Here is a 20,123-nt window from a genome sequence, read left to right on the forward strand (position 1 = left end):
GCGTTGCACGTTTTCTGACTTGCAGGTACAAGCTTGGACCCAGGGAGCGTAGCCAGGAGGGGCTGGAAGGCAAAGCTGTGATGACATGTTCAGTATCCAGGTGGAGGGCCAAGAGGGCAGCTGCGTGGCGCTGGGTTGCATTCCAATGTGCTGATCCGTGGAACAGCGTTGGCATACGCTTTGGAAGCTGCTGCTTGCTCTCCTGGCTGTAGGGAAGGGGCTGAGGTGATGGCAGGGAAGTAAGGGGTGAGTCTCTGCAGAATATTTTTATATGATTGTGGCCTATTCTGAGCAGGCTGGACATTTGGAGCTTTGGCACTTCTTCCTGGTGTCTTTGTGTACCGTGCTGCCTCTGGTAGCTCCAAAGTTACTAACTCCAGTGTGGGTTGTTAAGAATTTTTTTTTGCCTCCTTGATTCCTGAACTGGTTAATTAAGTTGTAGGGAGGTTATATTTTCTCACTACTTGGGGGCTTAATGGGGTGGAGACTTTGGAAACAGTTTAACAATTTCACATTTTATATGCTCTAATGAATTTCCCAGGATTTTGGAAGGGTTGTATTGAACTTCAGCATCGTAATTTCCAGTGTTTTATTTATGCTAAAATAAGTTAGTGGTGTATTATGAGGCCCAAAGAGCCAACAGATTACAAGTGAACTAATGAAGACATTGTTTCTCTTGGATAAAGGCTACTACTCATGGTTGTAACTTGTACTGAAGAACTAGAGACCATGAGCTTCACCAGGACCACAAGCTGGCACTGGGGTTCCTCTTCCCTTCCTTGTTATTTTAAACCTGTATTTGATTTCAGGTGCAGAAAAAAGAGGGTTTGCAAGGACCAGAAACAACTCTGAATCTGCAAGAACTCCCCAGAACTTCGATAGGAAGAGGCAACTCTCTGAATCACAGACAGAAACAATGAACAATTCAGACAGCAGAATAAATCCCAGACAACTGGGAACTCCCAGAGGTATTAAAGCAGTGTGTGTACACGCTTCAGGAATAAGCTGCCTTGAATCCTGTGCTTTAAAAGATGGGCTGGGATGAATGCTTTTGGCTTTAAAATGAGCTCCAAAATACTGTTGATTATTTGTAAAATACGATTATTCCAGGCTTTTCAGTGTTCTGAAGTCGGGTGCCAATGTTTCTAGGCAAACTGTTCTCAAAAGTTCAACTTTGAATATAAAGTCTCTGTACAGATTCTGTTAAGATACACAGACATGTTTGGTGGGCAAGGTAACACTTATGAATTTTTGTTTGCAGGAGGACCCTATGCTGCTGTCCCAACATCAGGTGACAGAAAGAATCTAAATAAACCCACTCGAGGGAGGAGGAAGAGTATCTTTGAAGCCTACATGTCAAAGGAAAATGTTTCAGCAGGACTGAAGAGGGGAGAGCTAATTCAGGTGCCTGAAATGTACAGTGTCCATGCTCTTGTGATAAGTCTGTGGAAATCACAGACAGTTTTTGGAAATGAACAGCAGTTGATGACAGGGAATTGATGTAGCACTTGTAGATGCCAGAGGAAGATATTTTCTCTTTTTCAGGAATTCTACAAGTGGGATGGAATCTTCTACATTCCTCTGAAGTAGTTCTTTGTTTCACTTCATGTTCTGTGAAATTCCTGATCCAGTGATAAATTGCAGATTTCTGGTTGAATAGTCTTCTGGCCATGATGGTCATTACTGGGGAGACACTTTTACAGATGATGCTAAAAACAGCAGTTGCTGGAAACCTCTGTCTGTGTCAGTGTAAGCAAAAACAAATTCCCTTAGCAAGATACCTCTTGCTGAAATTTCTCACAAAAATGCTTGTGCTTCATTTTGGAGCAGCAAAACTGTAGCCATCATTAGGCAGCAATTCTTTTCTAAAGAATGCGGGGGTGGACCTGCTGTCCTGTCTGCTGGATAGAGGAGATTTACATGAAGGCTGGCAGGGCTCAGATGGAGAAGAAGAGAGCATCCTTCCACCACATTCATAGTAGTCCTCAACACGGTGTAATGCTCTTCAGGACACACCTGGCATCCCAGTGAGATCAGACTGGCTGGAGAAAAAGGGCCAGTGAAAGTCAATGAGGGCATGACGTCCATGCTGAGGCACTGTTTACCCAAACATACACAGGTCCATTGCCATTTAATGAGTGTTGTGGTGCTGGTGAGGTTGTGATACTTACTTTCATTGATACACTGGAGGCTCAAATGACATCACGTCAATTTTTGTCTGATTTTTTTTGTTATAATTGCATAATAATTCTTGTATATCATTATAATGGCATAATCTCTGGAGGTGTGATGAGGATTTTACATAAAAGACTGCCTGATTCCATCCTGAAGACCAATCTCGTGCATTCTTAGCTTTGAGAGAAATCATATCCCTGTTGATGATCAGCATGGTCCACTGGGCTACTTGGACCTTAGGCCAGTGCATTTTAAAGATCATCGCAGACATCTGCAGTGGGAAGCAAATGGTGAGGGAGGAAATAGGAGCCTTAAGCTGTGACTTCCCTCATGATTGCACTGGCATATGGAATCAGCTAAAGCTTCTGTCTTACCTTCAGCAGTGTTTTTGGCACCATTTTTGGTAACACAGCCTGACAGTGTTAAGTGCAGTGTGTGCAGACTGCCTATGAGGTCAATTGCAGCTGCACTTGATGAGGCACATCAGGCTATGACTACTACCTGAGAATCCCATTGAAATGCCTAGTCCCTATGGACCTGTGATTGCATGATCCCTGGCAAAAGAATCCCTAATTCTTGTAAATGTGTAGTGTCTCCTCCAGGTCATGTGCTGCGTAACTGGAAGAGTCATGTGTGCTTTCTTAGGCTCTGTCTGTTTCCCTTTCATCCAGTTCCACATCTCAGCGAAACAACTGAGATTGTAGAAGCTGGATTTAGTCATTCAGAGCTGAGTGTTAGATCATGGGCATCCCAGCTCAGTATTTCTCATCTTCAGTTCATTCATCCTTATGATTTCATCAAGACCATTCATCACTGCAGCTTCAACCAGGATAGGTGAGATCCTGAGAGCAACTTTAGTGAATGGACAAATATTCAGTGGTTTTCTCTACAGTGGCAAGAGACAGAATGAACAAATTCCTGTTGTGTTAATCCCAAAAGCAGGGAATTGGTCTGGCACGGTAACCTGCAAGAAGGCTCCACAAGAGCCTATGGAAGGAGAGGACAAACCTATTGGTCTGAATCTGATGGTCCTGAGGAAACTGGAGTGCTCCCAGGCAGCAGCATGACTCTCTGAACACGGGCTGTCTCCTGGAGCATCCTGGAAACACTGGATCTGCTTATATTTGGATGGGAATTTGAGAGCTCTGTTAGGGAGAAAAGAGCCTACCATAACACTGAGATTCTTGCTGGACCTTGGCAATGCAGCTGTGCAACAAAGTGTTCCTGCAAGCCCAACCCACAGAAACTACTGGTAGACCTGGAGATTGCTCAGATGACACACGAGTGCTGTGAAGATTAGGCAGCCCTAGATCAGGAAAAGTGAAAGGTTATCTTTATGGGTGCTGACGTCTGTCAGTAATATTGATCTTAATGGCTTCTGGTGCTGTATCTGACATAAGTCATATTTTGATAAGTAGCACGAGAAGCGTGCCCTGCACATTCCTGGATTCATTTAGTCATGCGATGTGTCCGGAAGTGCCCTTCCACAGGAAAAGGGATCTGAGCTCAGGTGCTTACGAGTGCACAGAATTCCCACTTCCCTGCCCTTAAAACTGCAGGGAGCAAACAGCAGGCGTGTCGGGTTGGTTGGAATCACAGCGGATGGCCTGAAGGCAAACAAGACTGAATAGCTCCTGCTTGGTTCCCAGTGATGGTTATACACAACAGATGAAATCGGGCTGTGTATTAAAGAGCATTGACCCAAAGGACTCTAATCATCCTCTGAAGCCTCAGCCAGAAACTCATGTCTGCTCCACGCCTCCAGCGTCTCCCAGACCCTCCCTGCAGGGCTGCTGGGGTCAGGCGGAGCCAACAGAGATGCAGAGCCTGCTTTACTGTTGAAAGGATGTTTTTCCTTGGAAAGCCGTTCTTTTGTGGATGTGAAAGCTGGGGTTTCCCTGATTTTCATGGATTGTTTTTTCAAAGGAAGCCTTGGTAGCAATGAGATACTTGTGAACCCTGATATTTTTTTGGTGTTTTGTACATGCAAACGAATCTAGGCATATGTGTTACAATAGTTGTTATAAACTGCTTGGTTCGGGATGCTTGAAGTTTAGTCTGAGTACTGCCTGTCTGGGTTTAGCAGAGCAGCTTGAGAAATTGTGACCCTTTTGTATCTCACTGGGAAAGTTCAATAAGGTTAGAAACTTTATTGGCAAGAGCCTGTGAAGCTGCCTTGAATCATCAGAAAATGTTTTAGAAACCTTCCTGCAGACCTTGTTCTTCCCTTTCATAACAAAAGCCCTAATGACAGAAAAACACTGATAAATATAGCAGCTATTATTTGCAAGCTATTGTAAAATAATACAACATTAGTGTGACATCATGAGACTCTGCAGCCAGATCCTCACCCCCCAATACACATATGAGAACAGTTGTTCATTGCAGATGGGGAGAGTGACTGGTTCCAGATATGATATCACAGCGTGAAATGTACAACATTGTAAATAGGATTTTCATGGGCACAGATAATAGGGCCCATCTGCTTTCTAAGATAAATTTTGTGAGTTTCTTGCTTAAAGGAAAGAGCTGAAGTTTTTTAATGTTACTTGACGTAAGAATTCTAATGCTGATCATAATTAGGTAGTGCATATAAAATGCAGATAAACAGGCTGCACAATAAATGTGGTAAAACCGTGCTCTGTGCTTTTGCTGGAGCTGGGCATCCATAGGCATGTTGCTGCTCTGGTGCCTACTGGGCCATGTACACAAACCCTGATTTTTCATGTGCATGATTGGCATTTACACCTTACTGATTGACAGCAGTCCCAAACTATTCAAGGGGATTGTGTGGAGGAAAACAGGATATCCCCTCATCTGCTTAGTGCTGGTGGGTAGATCCACATATGGGAATTGACTCATTGTCAAACAGAGCAACAATCCCTTTCCTTTTTTTCCTTTCTCTCTGTAGCATCTTCTGGTGACTGATTCTGGGAAATAAGTGGAAGATGACCATTGAGAGTTTTCCATCAGTGGGTACTAGCACTAATAGAAACTGATGACAGCAAGTCAGCTCTCACTTTGCTTAAGCATAAAATACCCCAGGGTTTCTCTCAGTGGGTCATCTTTGTTTCCATGCTGTCGTCCTCAGTTGTGCCTACCATGGGGGCGAGTGTCCTTGTTAGTACAAGTTATGTGAGACATAAAATCAGATAGTGCAGCAAAGTACTCAAAAAGTATCTAAAGAGTATGAAACACATGCTGCTGGTAATCTGGTATTCTGTATTTGCTGCTAAACTTTAGCAAATAAGTGCAATGGAAAATCTTTAAATCTGTGAATTCTTCAAGTCAGCAAAACATTGACATGTAATCAGCTCTATTTTCCTATTGTTTGAGTGTTTTCCAGAATACATTAAAAATTATTTGCTGCAGTAAAGTTTTAAAGAAGCAATTCCTGTGAGATGCTCCTATGATTGTTTAACACAGCAGTGCAAGCAGATGGAATATGTTCATATAATAAATTGGCTAACATTACTTCAAATACATAAGTGGAGAAATTTCTGAAGTTTCTTCCCAGAGCAGAAGCCTGTTGTAAGGCAGATACCTAAGTTGTATTCCCATAAGATTCAAATGCTATCAGTTTGAACTGCAGTCACCTGAATCCAAATTTCCAGGATCCTTTTGGGATGCAAATATGTAGCCCATAAGGCTTTGATTGGCTCTTCCTTTTTCTTGGATGGACCTGAGTGCAAGCAGCAAAACTGGTTGGTTTACTTTGGAGGGTTGATATGAATTTGTTGCAGGTGACTTGGCCTTTAAGTTGGCAGATAACAAAGCAGAAATAGATAGACCATGGAATTCTCAAATGTATTTAAGATAGTTAGCCTTTAAGTATGTTTAAACAGAATTTAATCCTGTAGACTTTAAATGTTTATTTTTGGAAAATCCTTTTAATTCTTCTTTCGAAATGTACTTTATTTTCACAGAGTTACTGCTGCTGTCTGTTTGCAGGAACAACCTAAGCAGCCAGAGCCCCATAAGAATGATACCTGCTGCCATGGAAGCTCAGCTTTTCTTTTCCTCTTTCCTTGTACCCTCCAAAATAAGCAAACCCAACATTCTCCTTTTCCAAGACAGAGCAAGCCGAATTGTTTCTATTATCCAGTTGTTAACGAAGTTGGTGGATGCTCAGCAGAAAATGTGTGAAAGGAACAGGAAAGCTTGGATCCTCAGTTCACCCAGTAGCAGCAACAACTAATGATTCAACATCTCTTTGATGACAGACTGCAGTAGATCAGTTTAAGCCTATCATGAAACTGCCTTTTGGCTTGAAATTGCTTGGATGCTAAGTTGTCAAGACTTGAAATATATAATGGAAATTTAGATGTATCTCTCATGTTTCACTGTAGATATATTACCCACAGCTCTCTAATTTAACTGGTGTTAAATAAAATTAATAAGATTCAGGCATAATCTTTCTCCTTTCTTTCTTTTTTTTTTTAAGGGACCCTTGAGAATAAATCCTAAGAAGTACCATGAAGCCTTCATTCCATCTCCAGTAAGTGTAATTTTATAATGCTTTAAAGTTCATAAGTAAAGGTGCATTAAGATAGGAGTTATGCTGTGCACAGAAAGTTGCTCAGAGGTGAATGAGTTGGAATAAATTAACACAATCTGGATTTTTTTTTTTTTTTATATCAAATATTCCCAAACAAATCCTGCTTTCTCATACCTCAAAGAAACACTTTGCTTGTGCTGTGCCTGGGGACACTGCAGGGTCCCACAGAGGCCAGCTGAAGTCAGGTTTGAGGACCACCAGACAGCGTAATCAGAAACCCTTGGTTTATGGCTGCAGAGGTTTTATAGATTTTCCACTGATTTAAGTTAATCTTCCCTAAACAAATATGCTCTCCATTTTCGATCTGCTGCATGAGCTAATTTGAAAAGTCATTCCAGAAATAATATGCGTGATTCCTTTTCATGTGCCCGCTTTGGCAAGGGCTGTATCTTGGGTGGGACTGGCTTGCACCTCTTCTCTCCTTATTTTGACAGAAAAGAAGGACTCTTGCAATTTCAGGGTCTTTCAGTCGGGAAGGTGACCTCACAGCTGGCACACCCAAAGCTTTTTATCCAGAACTGACTTGGTCAAAGTGTTGCTGTTAATGAGAGAGTTTTATATTGAAATGTTTTGCTGGTGGAGGGATGAGAAGTCAGAGCCTGCCCTGAGACAATGAAGCACTGATTATGTTGTTGTCCCAACTACTGACAGCACTATTGTTTTGGGGCTTGGACTGAAAGCCTTGAAATTCATGGTGTTTATCAGTTCATGTTGCTGATTTGGGGAAATGTTTTGGAGCTTTGTTAGAGGAGGTTGGCAGTACAGGGGTGGGAAAAGGTTGGGGCTGCACAGAACACACTAACATTAACTAGAGGAAGAAGTACAGAGCAGCTCTCTGGTACATCAGGAGGGAAGTGTATAAGTGAAAGGAACTTTGATCCTTCCTTTTACCAGGTGTCCTTGTAGGTGTGGGAAGTGTAAGCTGTTAAATACATTCTCTGAATTTACAAAATGCAAGGTTAGATGGGAAGTTCAGCTACTCTCATGAATTACTTGGATGTGAGGCTTTACCCCTAATCGCCCCTCTGGTGTCCAGCTGTTGCCTTGTGCCTGTTCTGTGTGCAGGAATGCATACATTAAGGAGGGCTAGCAGAGGTGGTTATCTCAGCTTTCTACTTTTCTGCCCTTTCTGGAGATAAATATGAGAACCAGCAGAATCAACACGTGGATGAAGATGACTCTGGCTTGTGTAGGCACAGTCCTTTAAGACAGATGCTTTGGGAAACATATCCTTTGTATAACATTATTTTCCATAATGGAGGGGTTGTAGCTTTGGTGTTCTGCAGCACTTCCCATCATTGCCAGATGCTGCAAGAGCTACAGCTGTGAAAAATCACCCTTTCTTTCCTGCTGTTGATGAGGGCACTGTACCCTTTCACTTCAGCTATGACTTGGCCATGACTTCATGGAGTTCAATGCAACAGCTGTTCACCTTCTGACACCAGAAGTCCTTGTGTGTTTCTTGCTGCACATGTGCTCTGTCTGCTCGTCTCATTGTTGCACGAAGAGTTGAGGGGAAGGCCCAGGGCTTTCTTCTTGAAGCTACCCAGAGAACAGACCCCAGGAATTTAAATCTCTGCCTCACATCTTGTGTGTTCCCTGTGCAGAATGGTGTGGTTTGAAGCATCAGTGTGAAGGATAGTGCTGCTGAGCGTGAGTGGCAGTGACTGGAGCTGTGCTGTGCTTGTGGGAGGCACTTCCAGAGCAGGTGGAAGTACTGCAGATCCCTTGTCAGAGGGAGATAGGGAGCACTGCTGGAGATATTTGCAGAGAAAGCCCCGTGTTCCCTGGGGATGGCTGTGGAAGTCTTGAGGCCATTGTGGCCAATAGAGTAGGTGCACCCCAGGGTCAGCTGAGACTTTGCAGGTGATTGTGTTCTGTTGTCATTCAGTGCCATTTTAATTGTATTAGTAAGCTGAAATGTCAGCTGTGCAGAGGAAAAGTGGGATGCACAAATTTTCTTGGAAGTGTGTGGGTTCACTCAACAATTGTAAGCCTGAAGTTCAAGATATAGAGATGTTTCTTTTTGGAGAGAAAACCGAAACGGATGGCAATTTTCTGATTACAGCTTTGTTGCAGATGTTGAAATTAACTGCTGTAAAATAGGTGTGCATATACATATGTAAATTTGTGTAAATATATATATGTAATTTGGAAAGAGAGTGTGTGGATGCAATTAAAGACAAGACTCTTGCAGAGTGTGAAGATGCAGCTTTAAGCAGATGCTATGTCTTACATCAGGCACCTTTACAGGGAGTGGAAGAAAATGTCTTGTATTTTCATGAACGTAGGAGAAAAGGGAAAAAATTATAGAGCAAATTATTGTGAATGCCAGCCTGTGTCCTGCAGCACAGAGCAGCTACAGGTACAGACAAAAAGAAACCTCTAACAAAAACCAGGAATTTGCCTTAGAAAATGACTTTGAACATTTCATTTTTATGTATATGACAGATTTAGGTAAAGAGTTGGAGCTGAAGGGAAAGGGTGGGGAGAAATAAGGAATATGACCATGTGTAAAAAATCTGGCTTTTTGAAAAGAATGGTTTCCAATTTGAATTATGTTGGTCCAGAAGGCTTTGCAATTTTTCTGCATCTTGTCATGGGAGGCAGCTTTCACACAGCTGTTGAGCTGCTGCTGCTGCTTTTCTTTCTAAGAGTAATTTGGTCTCTTGGAGGACAGCCTTAGTTTCACATCATGGCAGGGTTCTTCCTTTTATTGTTTTGGTATCTAAGCAGAGTAAGATACTTATGTGATATTTGGGCTTCATGTTTTCAGGTTATAAAAGAAGTTTTTGTTGGACACTGAGCATTCTGGTAGTTCTGATTGGATTTATTCATGCATATGAGACTCAGGAGTGTCTGAGAAACAGCTGAAGTTGTGATTAAGACTTTAAGTCTTATAAGGCTGTTTTTTCTTTGAAAGACAATGAAGTACTAATCTGAAGAAACTCAACCTCCTTTTTTGTACCTCCAAACTGTGCAAAGATAACTGTCTAAAAACTATTTAAACTGGTCATATTGATACTAAATGCTCACATTGTTTGACATGTTCATTGCACTGTAAACAGGCACATGGAATTTTTTGTATACTGAATTATGAGAAAGGAATGAAAGCAGCAAGAGCACGGTCAGTAATTATCGAAAGAAAAGAAAAAAGGACAAAGCTGGAAATCCTTTAAAAACTAAAATCTTTGTGTTGGCATCTTCAGGAAACTTTGTTTGCCCTATGAAGAAAATCTCCCAAACTAAATCTAGAGTAACCGAATGTCAGACATGTCTGGGGTGGATAATCATAGTGTGTGCAATTAGTAGAGGCTCTTGTGCAAGGATGCTAACCCAGAATATTTAGAGAAGGTGTCTTGACTTGTCTGTTACAGTAAAAGATCTCCTGGCTTGCAGTTGGCATCTGTGGTTGTCATTATCTGGGATACCTTCTAACATTAGTTGTGCCAAATGCAGAATATATGGTGTTAACTCATTTGAAAAACAAGAGACTGCATCCCTCACCACAATCCAGACCACCTTCACAGAGTGCCCTGCTGATCTGGGAGCTGCATGTCCCTGCTTTCCCAGCTCACTGGGAGAGCAGTAGGAGCTCTGCATGGAGCATTTTGCAGAGACTATCTTGTAAACCATTCTGAACATTTGTCTTTTCTGAACACTGGCTTTGAATGCTTGAGGTGGCAGATTAATGTGTCAAGAGCTGTGACAGCAGAAAACTCTCTACCTGTTCCCAAGAGTAACTGCAGAGGAACTGAGACAACACATCTTGAGGGCTTGGCTCTGTCTTGTGTAAATAGTGTGGAACTACTGTACTGGCACATCCATAGAAGGGTGCTCATTTGCTGAAAGATCCTGTATGTTAAAGGGCATATGGTGAATCTGTTTTGTTCCTGTGTACAACTGCAGGATGTTTGCCTCACCAGGGTGTGTGTGTCTTTCTTGATGGCAATGTTTTAAGCTTCATTACAACCTTGATTTAATGTTTTGGTCTGGCGCTTACTTTTCTTCCTCTTTGGCTAGGATGGGAGTCGCGATATCTTTATTGATGGAGTGGTTGCTCGCAACCGAGCCCTGAACGGTGACATCGTGGTGGTGAAACTGCTTCCCAGGGATCAATGGAAGGTCAGTTCAGTATATTTTTGTTGTGATTTGAGAGGAAAAGCTTATTACAATTTTCATCACTAAACTTTTAGGGCCTGAGACAGAGAACAGAGAATTTCATACAAATCAGATTAGCTAAATTGAATTCACGCTGCTGTTGATTAAAAGACTTTATCCATTACAATGTTTGGAAGAAGTGATACCTGAGGCGTTGAAACCTCATTCTTTGCATGGAATGGCCTTCATTATCACTGTATGGGAAAGTCTGATGATGAGACTGGTTCCAAGCACAATTGTCAGAGGTGACTTTTGGTATCTGCTATTTGGCTGTCTTCATGCAGTGGTGTTTTGGATAGTGCTGTGTAGGTGTTTGCAATTGCTCATGTATTTGACAAGTGGTGTTCACAAAGCTTTAGTTATGATTAACTCTAATTTTTGGGTCCTCAGTCCATGAAAAGCTTATCTTGTAACAGCTCCAGATTTTGTGGTAATGCCCTTCTTTACATGAATGAAGCATGTGTGAAATGACTGGGGCAATACAAATGTGGGACAATTGCTTTCTCATTTTCATGTCTGAGATTTCATTAAGATCACTGTCTGGGTTGTTTGAGTTTTTTTCTTTCCACTGATGAAACTTCTTTCCCTAATCAAACTTTGTCCTTTTAAATATCTGGATAATTTTATCTTGTTTGCAGGTTTATCTTTTAACACTTCTATGCTAGGGCAGTTTTTGCTGGGTAATGGAAGCTACAGTTAGCAATTTTAACATAGGTTTTCATATTTAAGCATGACAGAACCACCACGAATTGTTTTCCAAACATGGTCTTTGAACTCTTCTTGGCATTTTAAAGACTTTTTTTTAGATCTTTTGAACAAAAGTAACAGTAAGGATGTTTCCAGCAGAGTGGGGACTGGTCTGAACTACATTGGCCTGGTGCTTTTTACTCAGTCTAGCTACCTTCTCTGCCTTTCTTTGTTTGAAGCTATGTGATTTTAGACTTGCAAATGCAAGTTTAGTCTGGTCATTTGCTGAACCTTCTACCTATTCTGTTAAATCTAATACTAATTGAAATGATGGTTTGAGACATATTAGAACTTGTCTCTTCCTTTTAAGTATGCATAAAATGAGTGAATGACATGAGTATTTTTTGACATACATAAATACAAAACTAAATCTAATACAAAAGGCAATCATAAGTGGGATCTAGGGTATTACAGGTATATCCATATACAAATAAAAGAAAGGTCTGTAGATATCTTGATGACCTCTGAGAACCAGTTTTGAGGTCAAAGCAAAATTTCTTCGATAGCTATTCAAGACTTCAAGTCAGAGTTCACTAAAACTATGTTGATATCTATGTGTTTTGATCACCAAATCCATACATGCAAGTTATCTTTCGTATTAAAGCATTTCATATAGATGGAAAAATTGAATAGTTTGGATGCTCAAATCCTCTGCCAGGACCTGCCAGCACAAGGGCATCTTTGTAGGCTTGATAGAGGTTGCCTGAGCTGGAAGCTTTGTCTGCAGTTTTCCATTTATATCTGTCTCTGAACAAAGATAATGCCTCTCCATCTCTCTTCTACTCTCATACCTTTGTATGTCCAACAGTAATGATCCTTTATGAATACAAGAGGAAGGATTCAGAATGTTATCCCTGTCCTGGGAAAATGCATGAATAAATAGAACTGTTTAGAGAAGTGGTATCTGACTGCAGGGAAACCATTCAAAAGACTTGAGTGTTTTGTAATATGATTATGATTCTTCTGTGGTGAATTTAACCTTGCCAAATGAAGTAGCTGGAACATGCCAGTCATGTTTTTCAGCCACACAGGTGCTGCCCTGTGTAGTCTCATTTTTTGTTTCTTGCCATAAGCAACTCAATCAGCGATGACATCCCTTTTCCCCTGCTCCCCAAATCTCTTGCTACGTGCTCATGTTTGTATTAGTTCTTTGGGAAAGGTGCCACTAAGTTGCACTGAAAGATACTGCCTTCTGCCAAGTAATTTATACTGATTAATGATAAACTGTCGCAACCTATTTTAGGTTTTTCCATTTGTTTAGTCTCATGCTGCTGCAAAGCTGCCACTTAGGTGTATTGAGAGTTTTCTCCTTGCCACTGGGCCTTTGGAACAAGCTGAAGAGCTTCATTTATTTCTCTAAAATTGTAAATCAGATATATGGTATAACTGATGCTCTCAGAGGAGGCTTTACTGGCTCTGTACATATTGGTTTGTTAGGATTGAGATGTGTGTGCTGATTATTTTTATGGTTCTCTATTCCCAACACATTACCCTGTGCTCCACTGAGAGCTGAGCTGTTTTTTTTTGCTGTTGTACCAGTTTCTTGCACAAGATAAGGCTGTTTCAGCAGTGTGTTGAGTCTGTGCCTTCTGGGTTTCCAGCACCCTGGATGGTCTCTGGATGCTCTGGAGGAAGATCTTCATGTTGCTAGTGCAAGTGGTTCCATGGACCTTCTCCTGTAGTCACAGTGTATTGCTGTATTCCAGTAAAGGCAGGACTTAGAGGCACCTCAGTTCAATTTATATGTGTAAATGGGAGGAAATGGAGAACTCGTGACCGGTAACAAACTCTGGATTTTGAACAGAGAAACCTGTGTGTTTGCTTGAATTGCTGAGAGAATTAGGAGCTGCCCTGTCTCTGGTGAGTTGGTCATTGCAGGTAAAGTGCCTGTGAGGGGAAAAGCCACCAGCTGGAGAGCAGTTTCTTCAGGGATATACTGTGTCCCACTGAGCTGTAATGGTGATACCTTACACACAGGTAAAAATGCCACAGTGAAATGTAAGGGGATGGTGAAATACTCCGGATGTGTGGTTATACTTTATGTAATACCTTCTTGAGAGAGACAGCAGTATTTTCAGCCTTCTACTTCTTGGCTCAGTGGTGGGAAATTTATCAGGCTTGAATTTCTCAACATTGTGTCCTTCCCAGCATGTGCATCAATTGCTTGGATGAGCTACAATGGTCCTCCCTGTGCTTATTCTGTCTGGTGTTAAAGCTCTGTTTGTTCACGCGTCCGCTGGGAGAGCTCCGGCTGTTCAGCGATGATCAGTTTGTCAGTTCATAATTCTCTGCTTACTATTAGTTCTGATCAAGAGCCAACAATTTCAGTGTGGCACCACAGACTTGAAGGAGAGACTTTTTGTCCCCAAAATTTGTTATCTTGCTGTCCTGAAGGAGGTGGCCATCAGCTTCCTGCCAGGCTTGAGCGGTGTGCGTTGCAGCGACCGCATTTAGAGGCTCCGTTTCAGAAGTTCCTCTCCTGTCCTCTTGTGTTACATCTTGGGAATATTGAGGTGCTATGGTAACTTTCAAATATTTAGCTTTTGCAAAGTAAGGTATGTGACTTAGGCTGTTTTTCCAGGTACTTAACCTACTCTTAGCAAATGAAGTCAGAGTGTCATTGCAGTCTGCAAGACTGTCTCCCGACTTCAAGTTGTAGGGCTTCCCTGCGCCTGTGCCTTTATCTTCTGGAAGAACATCTCAATAAAAGATAGCCAGTGACAGGATTTATCCCAGTGCTTGTTGATTACTCTGATAAAGAAGAAAAATGGTGCTTTATTTCTTGACTGATTTTCACTGCTTTAACTTCCACTCTTGAGTTCTTGTTATATATTACGGAGTTGTGCTCACGTCAATTTCAGAAGCTTCAGTTATACAGTGGTATAATTACTGGAAGTCAAAGAAAATGTTGGTATTATTTTGTATGCTCATCAAGGAGAGAAGCAGTGTGTCAGTATAGAGGAAAAACCTAACCTGTTTTCCCTCACAGCCTCTTTTTGCTCTTTTGCCGCCTGCTTAATTGCCAGATAGAATTTATTTAATTTCAGGTATCTGTTTTGGTTTTTCTTGCAAGATGTAATTTCTTTGGTGGAAGGAAATAGCATAATAAGTCATTTGATATCACTTGGGGCTTGGATTCCTGGCCCAGTCCCTGGTGCTTTTAGAGTAGTAGTTTATAACGTGGAATGTTTTTCATGACAACCGTCTCATGTATTGCACGCTACAGCTGAAATTTTAGTCTTAGTCTGAAAATAGTACCCAGACAAGGACTTGGTGCTGCCCAAAACTTAAAAGAAAGAGTTTTGAGGTCTAACTCCCTATTGCTTGCTACAATATGCCAGCGAGGTCTCCAGTTATGCATAAATACACTGTATATGTAGATAAAATAATTCCTGATTAACCTGCCAGTTTCACAGAAATTAGTGCATATCAGTGCCTCTGTTGTTGTTGTTGTTTTATGAATAATTTCCTCATCAGCTTACAGTACTTCTTGCCACAATTTCCAGTTCTTTTGATCTTGACAGAAGGCCTCTAAGGCCAAGGATAGAGAGCTGTTCATTATGTATAGTGTGTATTGCTGGATAAAAGGATAATGGGTCCAACATTTTGGTCACAAAGTGTCCAACAGTGACAGAAATAGTAATGCTTCATAGCTCATGAGAGCACATGTTCTGTTCAACACTGAGCTGTCAGAGGCAATACAGTGCAGCAGGAGATCTTCAAGCTGCCTCTTCTCAGCCATACATCACAGATAAATATTTAAACACTTTCTGTACAGAAGACATAAAGTACAATTCACTTTTCCCAGCTGTGACTGTTGTTGGCATAATTACAAACAAATGTGAAGAAGGAACAATTTGATTTAAGCAGTCATCACAAATATCACCACATATAATTTGAACAGAGCTATGTATCCTGGCAAGTCACTGCCTCCCACTGTTGGTGAAAACCTATGAAACATTAGTTATCCAGAGGGGATGCTAGCTTTGGATTTGTCCTGCTGAATAATAATTCATTTCAACCAAATTCTTCTGAGAGTCAGTTTCTTCTCAAAATCTTGCAGCTAATGTAAGGATAACAGTAACTCAGGAGGAGATGAGGTTCTTAGAGGGTTATCACAGCAACACTGTTTGAGTCTAACAATCAAGAATGTTGTTTGGAAACATTACATTGATAATAATAAAAAAAAAAAGTTCTGGAGAAGTCATTATTGAAATAGTAAGTGTTCTGGCACACTAAAAACATTCAAGTGTAATTCATGATATTCAGGAGTAAAGTGGGAAGCCAACTAGGAAGATGTCCAGAAAAGCAGAGCTCTAGCAAATCTGAAAGGTTGATGGATGCTGTAAGGGAGGGAGGGCAGTTGTTTTGTTTTTTAAATTTGCATTGCTGTGGGCTTTACAGTGAGGGCTGTAAGTTGATGGTCACACACAAGTGCGTGCATATCCCTCCCCAGCTTGGCAAATTCCCAAGCCACAAATTGGTGGAATCTGGAAAAGCTTCATTACATGCTAACTTTCTAATTGTGACATTCTTTGGATGGCCACATGTTGTTCCACACTGCTGGGCCTTCGCTGTGAGCTGGCATGGCTCTTCCCAGGCTTTGCTTAGCTGCAGACTGACTGGGTTTGGAATAGCAGTGCAGTAGATTGATAGCAGAAAAGCTGAGAGAATAGGAAGTGCTACTCACCAAGACATATGTGGCATTGCATTTGCCTTCTCACAGATGTCATTATCACATTTTGTTAATCAAATACCACTTGAAGCGAATCAACCGGCATCTTAACACAGTCAGTTTTAATAGCAAGCACTGGCATGCATTTTTATGGTGTATAATGATATAATTACTATAATGATCTGGATTCTGTGAGATTGCCATGACCCAGTGCTGCATTCAGCCCTTGCCCCCCCTGCATGTGGAAAACAAGGAGGCAGAAACACCAACCTTTTGGATGTTGCAAGCAACCTTGCCTTCCTGAGAAGGGCCTTTCCTGCCTCTGTCTCTCTGATGGGAAAGCCAAAACCAGGATCCTGAATAATAAAATCACAAGAAAGGTATGGAGTTTTTGAACAGTCTAATATTCTTTTTATTCTTCCTCCTTCTCTTCTGAATTAAAGTGATATTAAAAGGCAAATTGTTTGGTTAGGTGGGAAGACAAACTTCTTTTTATTGACTGTCTGCATCCTGTCCTAGCAGCACAGACAGAGTCACATTGCAGCTGTGGTTTGGCTGCACAGGCACAGAATAAGATAAAAACCTTACTCTTAGGTGAACAATTAAACATTAAATGATCGTTCATGACATGTGGTCAGTTGTTACATCCCCAGTGTAATAATAGCAGATGGGGGTGAGTTCAGGCGGTGTGAGATACTGCTAAATTTCAGTGTGTGTTGCTCAAAGAGCTTCATGTTGCATTGAGGGAAGTGCTCTTGGGGCATCTAATTTTACTTTAGAAGAGGAGGCAAGCCAGCATTTAATACCTGATGTCTGCTCCCGCTCACTACTTTTTTCTTGGTCACATAATAATCTAGTACAGCAAATTGTTTCCTTTAACAACTAACTTTTCTTCAAGTGATTGTTTTAAACTCTGTTCTTCCAAGTCTTCTGTAAATATGCACACATCACAGTAGATTATTCTTAATCCAATCTCTTATATAACCACCATCATTTTGGACTTTTCTTAGTTCTTGGTTCCTGTGGAATTAGTATTTCTTAGAACTGTTTGTTTTTTGCCAGTTTGGAGACTTATTTGGTGATATCACATGAGTATTTGGAGCCTGCACCTTATAAGAGTCAGGATACCTGTTGTTGTGATGGGATTGGTTTTTAGAAGGTCATGCACATTAAACTCATTTAAATTTTTATAAATGCTTTCTTGAGAGACTGTCCAGATTTTCTGTAGTCCAGGTTTCTTTCTGATCTGCATAATTAGGAATAAGTTTAAATCAATTGTACTGATGCTAGAAGTCTCATCTGGCCTAAACTTGCTACAGTGAATGTCATACTCTGTTTTTTTTTTTTAAGGAGACTATATTCCTAATTTAGCTTGATAGCTGGTGAAATGAAGCGCTACTATGACACTAAAAACCTGATGATCTTTAAGTCCTGAGGTGATGTGGTTTTGGATTGTATCCCTAAGTTCTGAAGAATAGGAAAAGTGCTACATATCTATTTGCATGTTTGCTCTTGTTATTGGCTGTCAGAGAAACAGCATTTGGCTGCAGTATTTACATGTGGTCAAAGCTACTGAGGTTGACTCATTTACTCTTTTCCCTTGTTTCCTTAACTCATGTTTATTTTTCTGAAGGCCATAAATCAGAGGGACAAGGAATCTAAAACAGAGGCAATTTATGTAAATGAAGAATTGCAGCAATTGGAGGAGTGACAGGGATTTTTCTACCACAGGTTCTTTGGGGTAGGATGTGGGACCTCATTTATAACCACGTGGTTCTTGAAGATAAGAAGGATATTTGTCATTTGTTCTTGAAGATAAGAAGGGATGAGATGCATGAAATTTGTTGTTGGTAATTTGTAACCATCTAAGATAAAGGTGTCTGCAGGCTGATAGTAGGTAGGTTTTGAGTCAGCGTGCTGCTGCTTCAGGGAGCTGGAATGGTTGTGCTTTCTCCCAGACGCTATTCTGTGTCTTCCTCCAGATGAGGCAAAGTGCAGCCAGGTTGAGGAGATCTCCTGGCCTCTCACTCTCTCCTGGTCTGGCTTTGTACTTGCTAGCAGGGGGATGCCTTCTCCTCAAATTTCTGAAGCTTATATCCTAACTGCTGTGCACATCACAAAAACTGGGAATGAGTCTGGTCTTGGTGCACTGTCGTGCAGTACAAGGTGGTCAGTGACTCATGTGCATCAATAGCAGTGTTCTTAATGCTGCTAACCCAGGAAATCTTGCTTGCTTGCTTTGGTATTATCCTTCAATATACAAATCTATGTCCTGGAACCAGTAGCTGTGACAGTCTGTTCCTGCAGCATCTGGAAGAATTGCAACTGATACTTTGAATCGAGTTTCTTATTTACAAAGTGCCACTGAAAACATTGAAAGAGAAATTAAAAGTCCTCCTGGTTATCTTTTCCCACAAATTCCTTACAGCTTCATCATTCCTCAGCATAGGCTCTCTGGTAAGACATATGGTGTGGTTTTTCAAGGTCCCAGATTCTACCTGCACTCTCCAGATTTTATCCCAGTTGTAACTACCTGGAGGCTCTTTAAAGAGTTGGTAACAATCTAAGAAAATACTCCAAGGTAGAGCTGATCTACTAACTCTGCTGAAAAAGGCAGAGTTTCCTTATTTTCTCACTGTTTTTATTTCTTTCTCATTGTTGGTTTATTTTTGTTTTCTGTGTTCTGTCATATCAGGCAATATCTGCTTCATGAAAGTAAGTCTGTCTGTATTGCTTATGAGTTTTTTAGGTTTCCAGTATGCTATTGATTCATCCGTCTTCAGCTGTGTCACCTCCTGGGGTTGAAGCATTTCTTTGTTTTCAGCTTTGTCTAAATTGTTTTGAAACAGAGAGCAGTGCCAAAACGCATACTTTTAATTGAGCAGCTTTGGAAGTGTGAAAATGAAGACTTGGCATGATCTAATTAGTGCTTGTGTATTTTGGTCGCAAGAAGTGACTGGTGAAGAATTCCCCAGACACATTCTCTGTTCTGTCTGAAAAAAATCCTGCATTAAGTTGTATGTCCTGCTTAGTTCTTGTTGGTGCTTGGAAGTACTGACTATAATGCTTTCACTAATTAGCTGCCAGGATGTCCTTCTCAGTCTCCTTGCTTTTGGCTTGTTTGTTGGAATGAGCATTGGCTACTTTTGCTGGCAAGCTCTCTAGAAACTGGCATCTCTCTTCTTGTGATCTCTGAATCTCATGGTGTAATGTTTGCCAGGTTGGTGCTGTCTGGGGAAAGTCCAGAGGACTTGTGTGAAGTGGAAGGAATATTTCAGCAGCTTCTCTTTCTTCCTGACCTAATGACTGTTCAGGGTGTGGGGAGTTCTGGTAAAAGTTTCAAGGACAGTAGCTAAGTAACTCACCTCTGTGCCCTCCTTGAATTTTTTTGCAGTAAAGTAAATTTCCTCCAGGTTTTATCACCCCTATTGATGTCAGATTGCCTAGGAGTTTTTTCCTTCTATGAAGATCAGATTTGTAGCTGTAGCCTCTTGCAGTAACTACAACTGCTGTGATGATCTGGTTTAGGTTTGGACTGGAAGCTCTTCTCCCTTTGGTGCGAGTCTGGGAGCTTATCCCTTGACAAACATCCTCTCTAAAGGGCCTGTGAACAACAGAGCTGGGCATAGCCCAACTGTGTCTGACAATCCTGTGGGACCAATGTCCTGCACAGCCTGACTGCCTTGGGAACAGCTCACTGCCCATTTGAAGTCTGTTTCTTGCCCTGACCTTTAGGCTCATGCTCTAGGCAGAGCAGTCTGGCAATTGTGAAGCTTTGCAATGCCTTTCCCTTCAGCCTTTTTCTAG

At 41.3% G+C, this 20,123-nt stretch overlaps 1 protein-coding gene across 2 annotated transcripts in view; it reads left to right on the forward strand.

The window, feature by feature from the left end:
• DIS3L2 (DIS3 like 3'-5' exoribonuclease 2) overlaps positions 1 to 20,123 on the forward strand; it is a 178,629-nt gene that overhangs the window by 17,422 nt on the left and 141,084 nt on the right. For both annotated transcript variants that reach the window (XM_014254371.2, XM_014254372.2), the window contains exons 3-6: positions 810 to 968; positions 1,262 to 1,404; positions 6,620 to 6,673; positions 10,757 to 10,858. In XM_014254371.2, coding sequence (XP_014109846.1) covers positions 810 to 968; positions 1,262 to 1,404; positions 6,620 to 6,673; positions 10,757 to 10,858 — 458 coding nt within the window. The remainder of the gene's footprint in view (positions 1 to 809; positions 969 to 1,261; positions 1,405 to 6,619; positions 6,674 to 10,756; positions 10,859 to 20,123) is intronic.

This window comes from Pseudopodoces humilis, chromosome 11 (genome assembly GCF_049639895.1).
Source record: "Pseudopodoces humilis isolate 2021_Gansu_Grassland_sample_001 chromosome 11, ASM4963989v1, whole genome shotgun sequence".
In the NCBI taxonomy this organism is placed as follows: Eukaryota; Metazoa; Chordata; class Aves; order Passeriformes; family Paridae; genus Pseudopodoces; species Pseudopodoces humilis.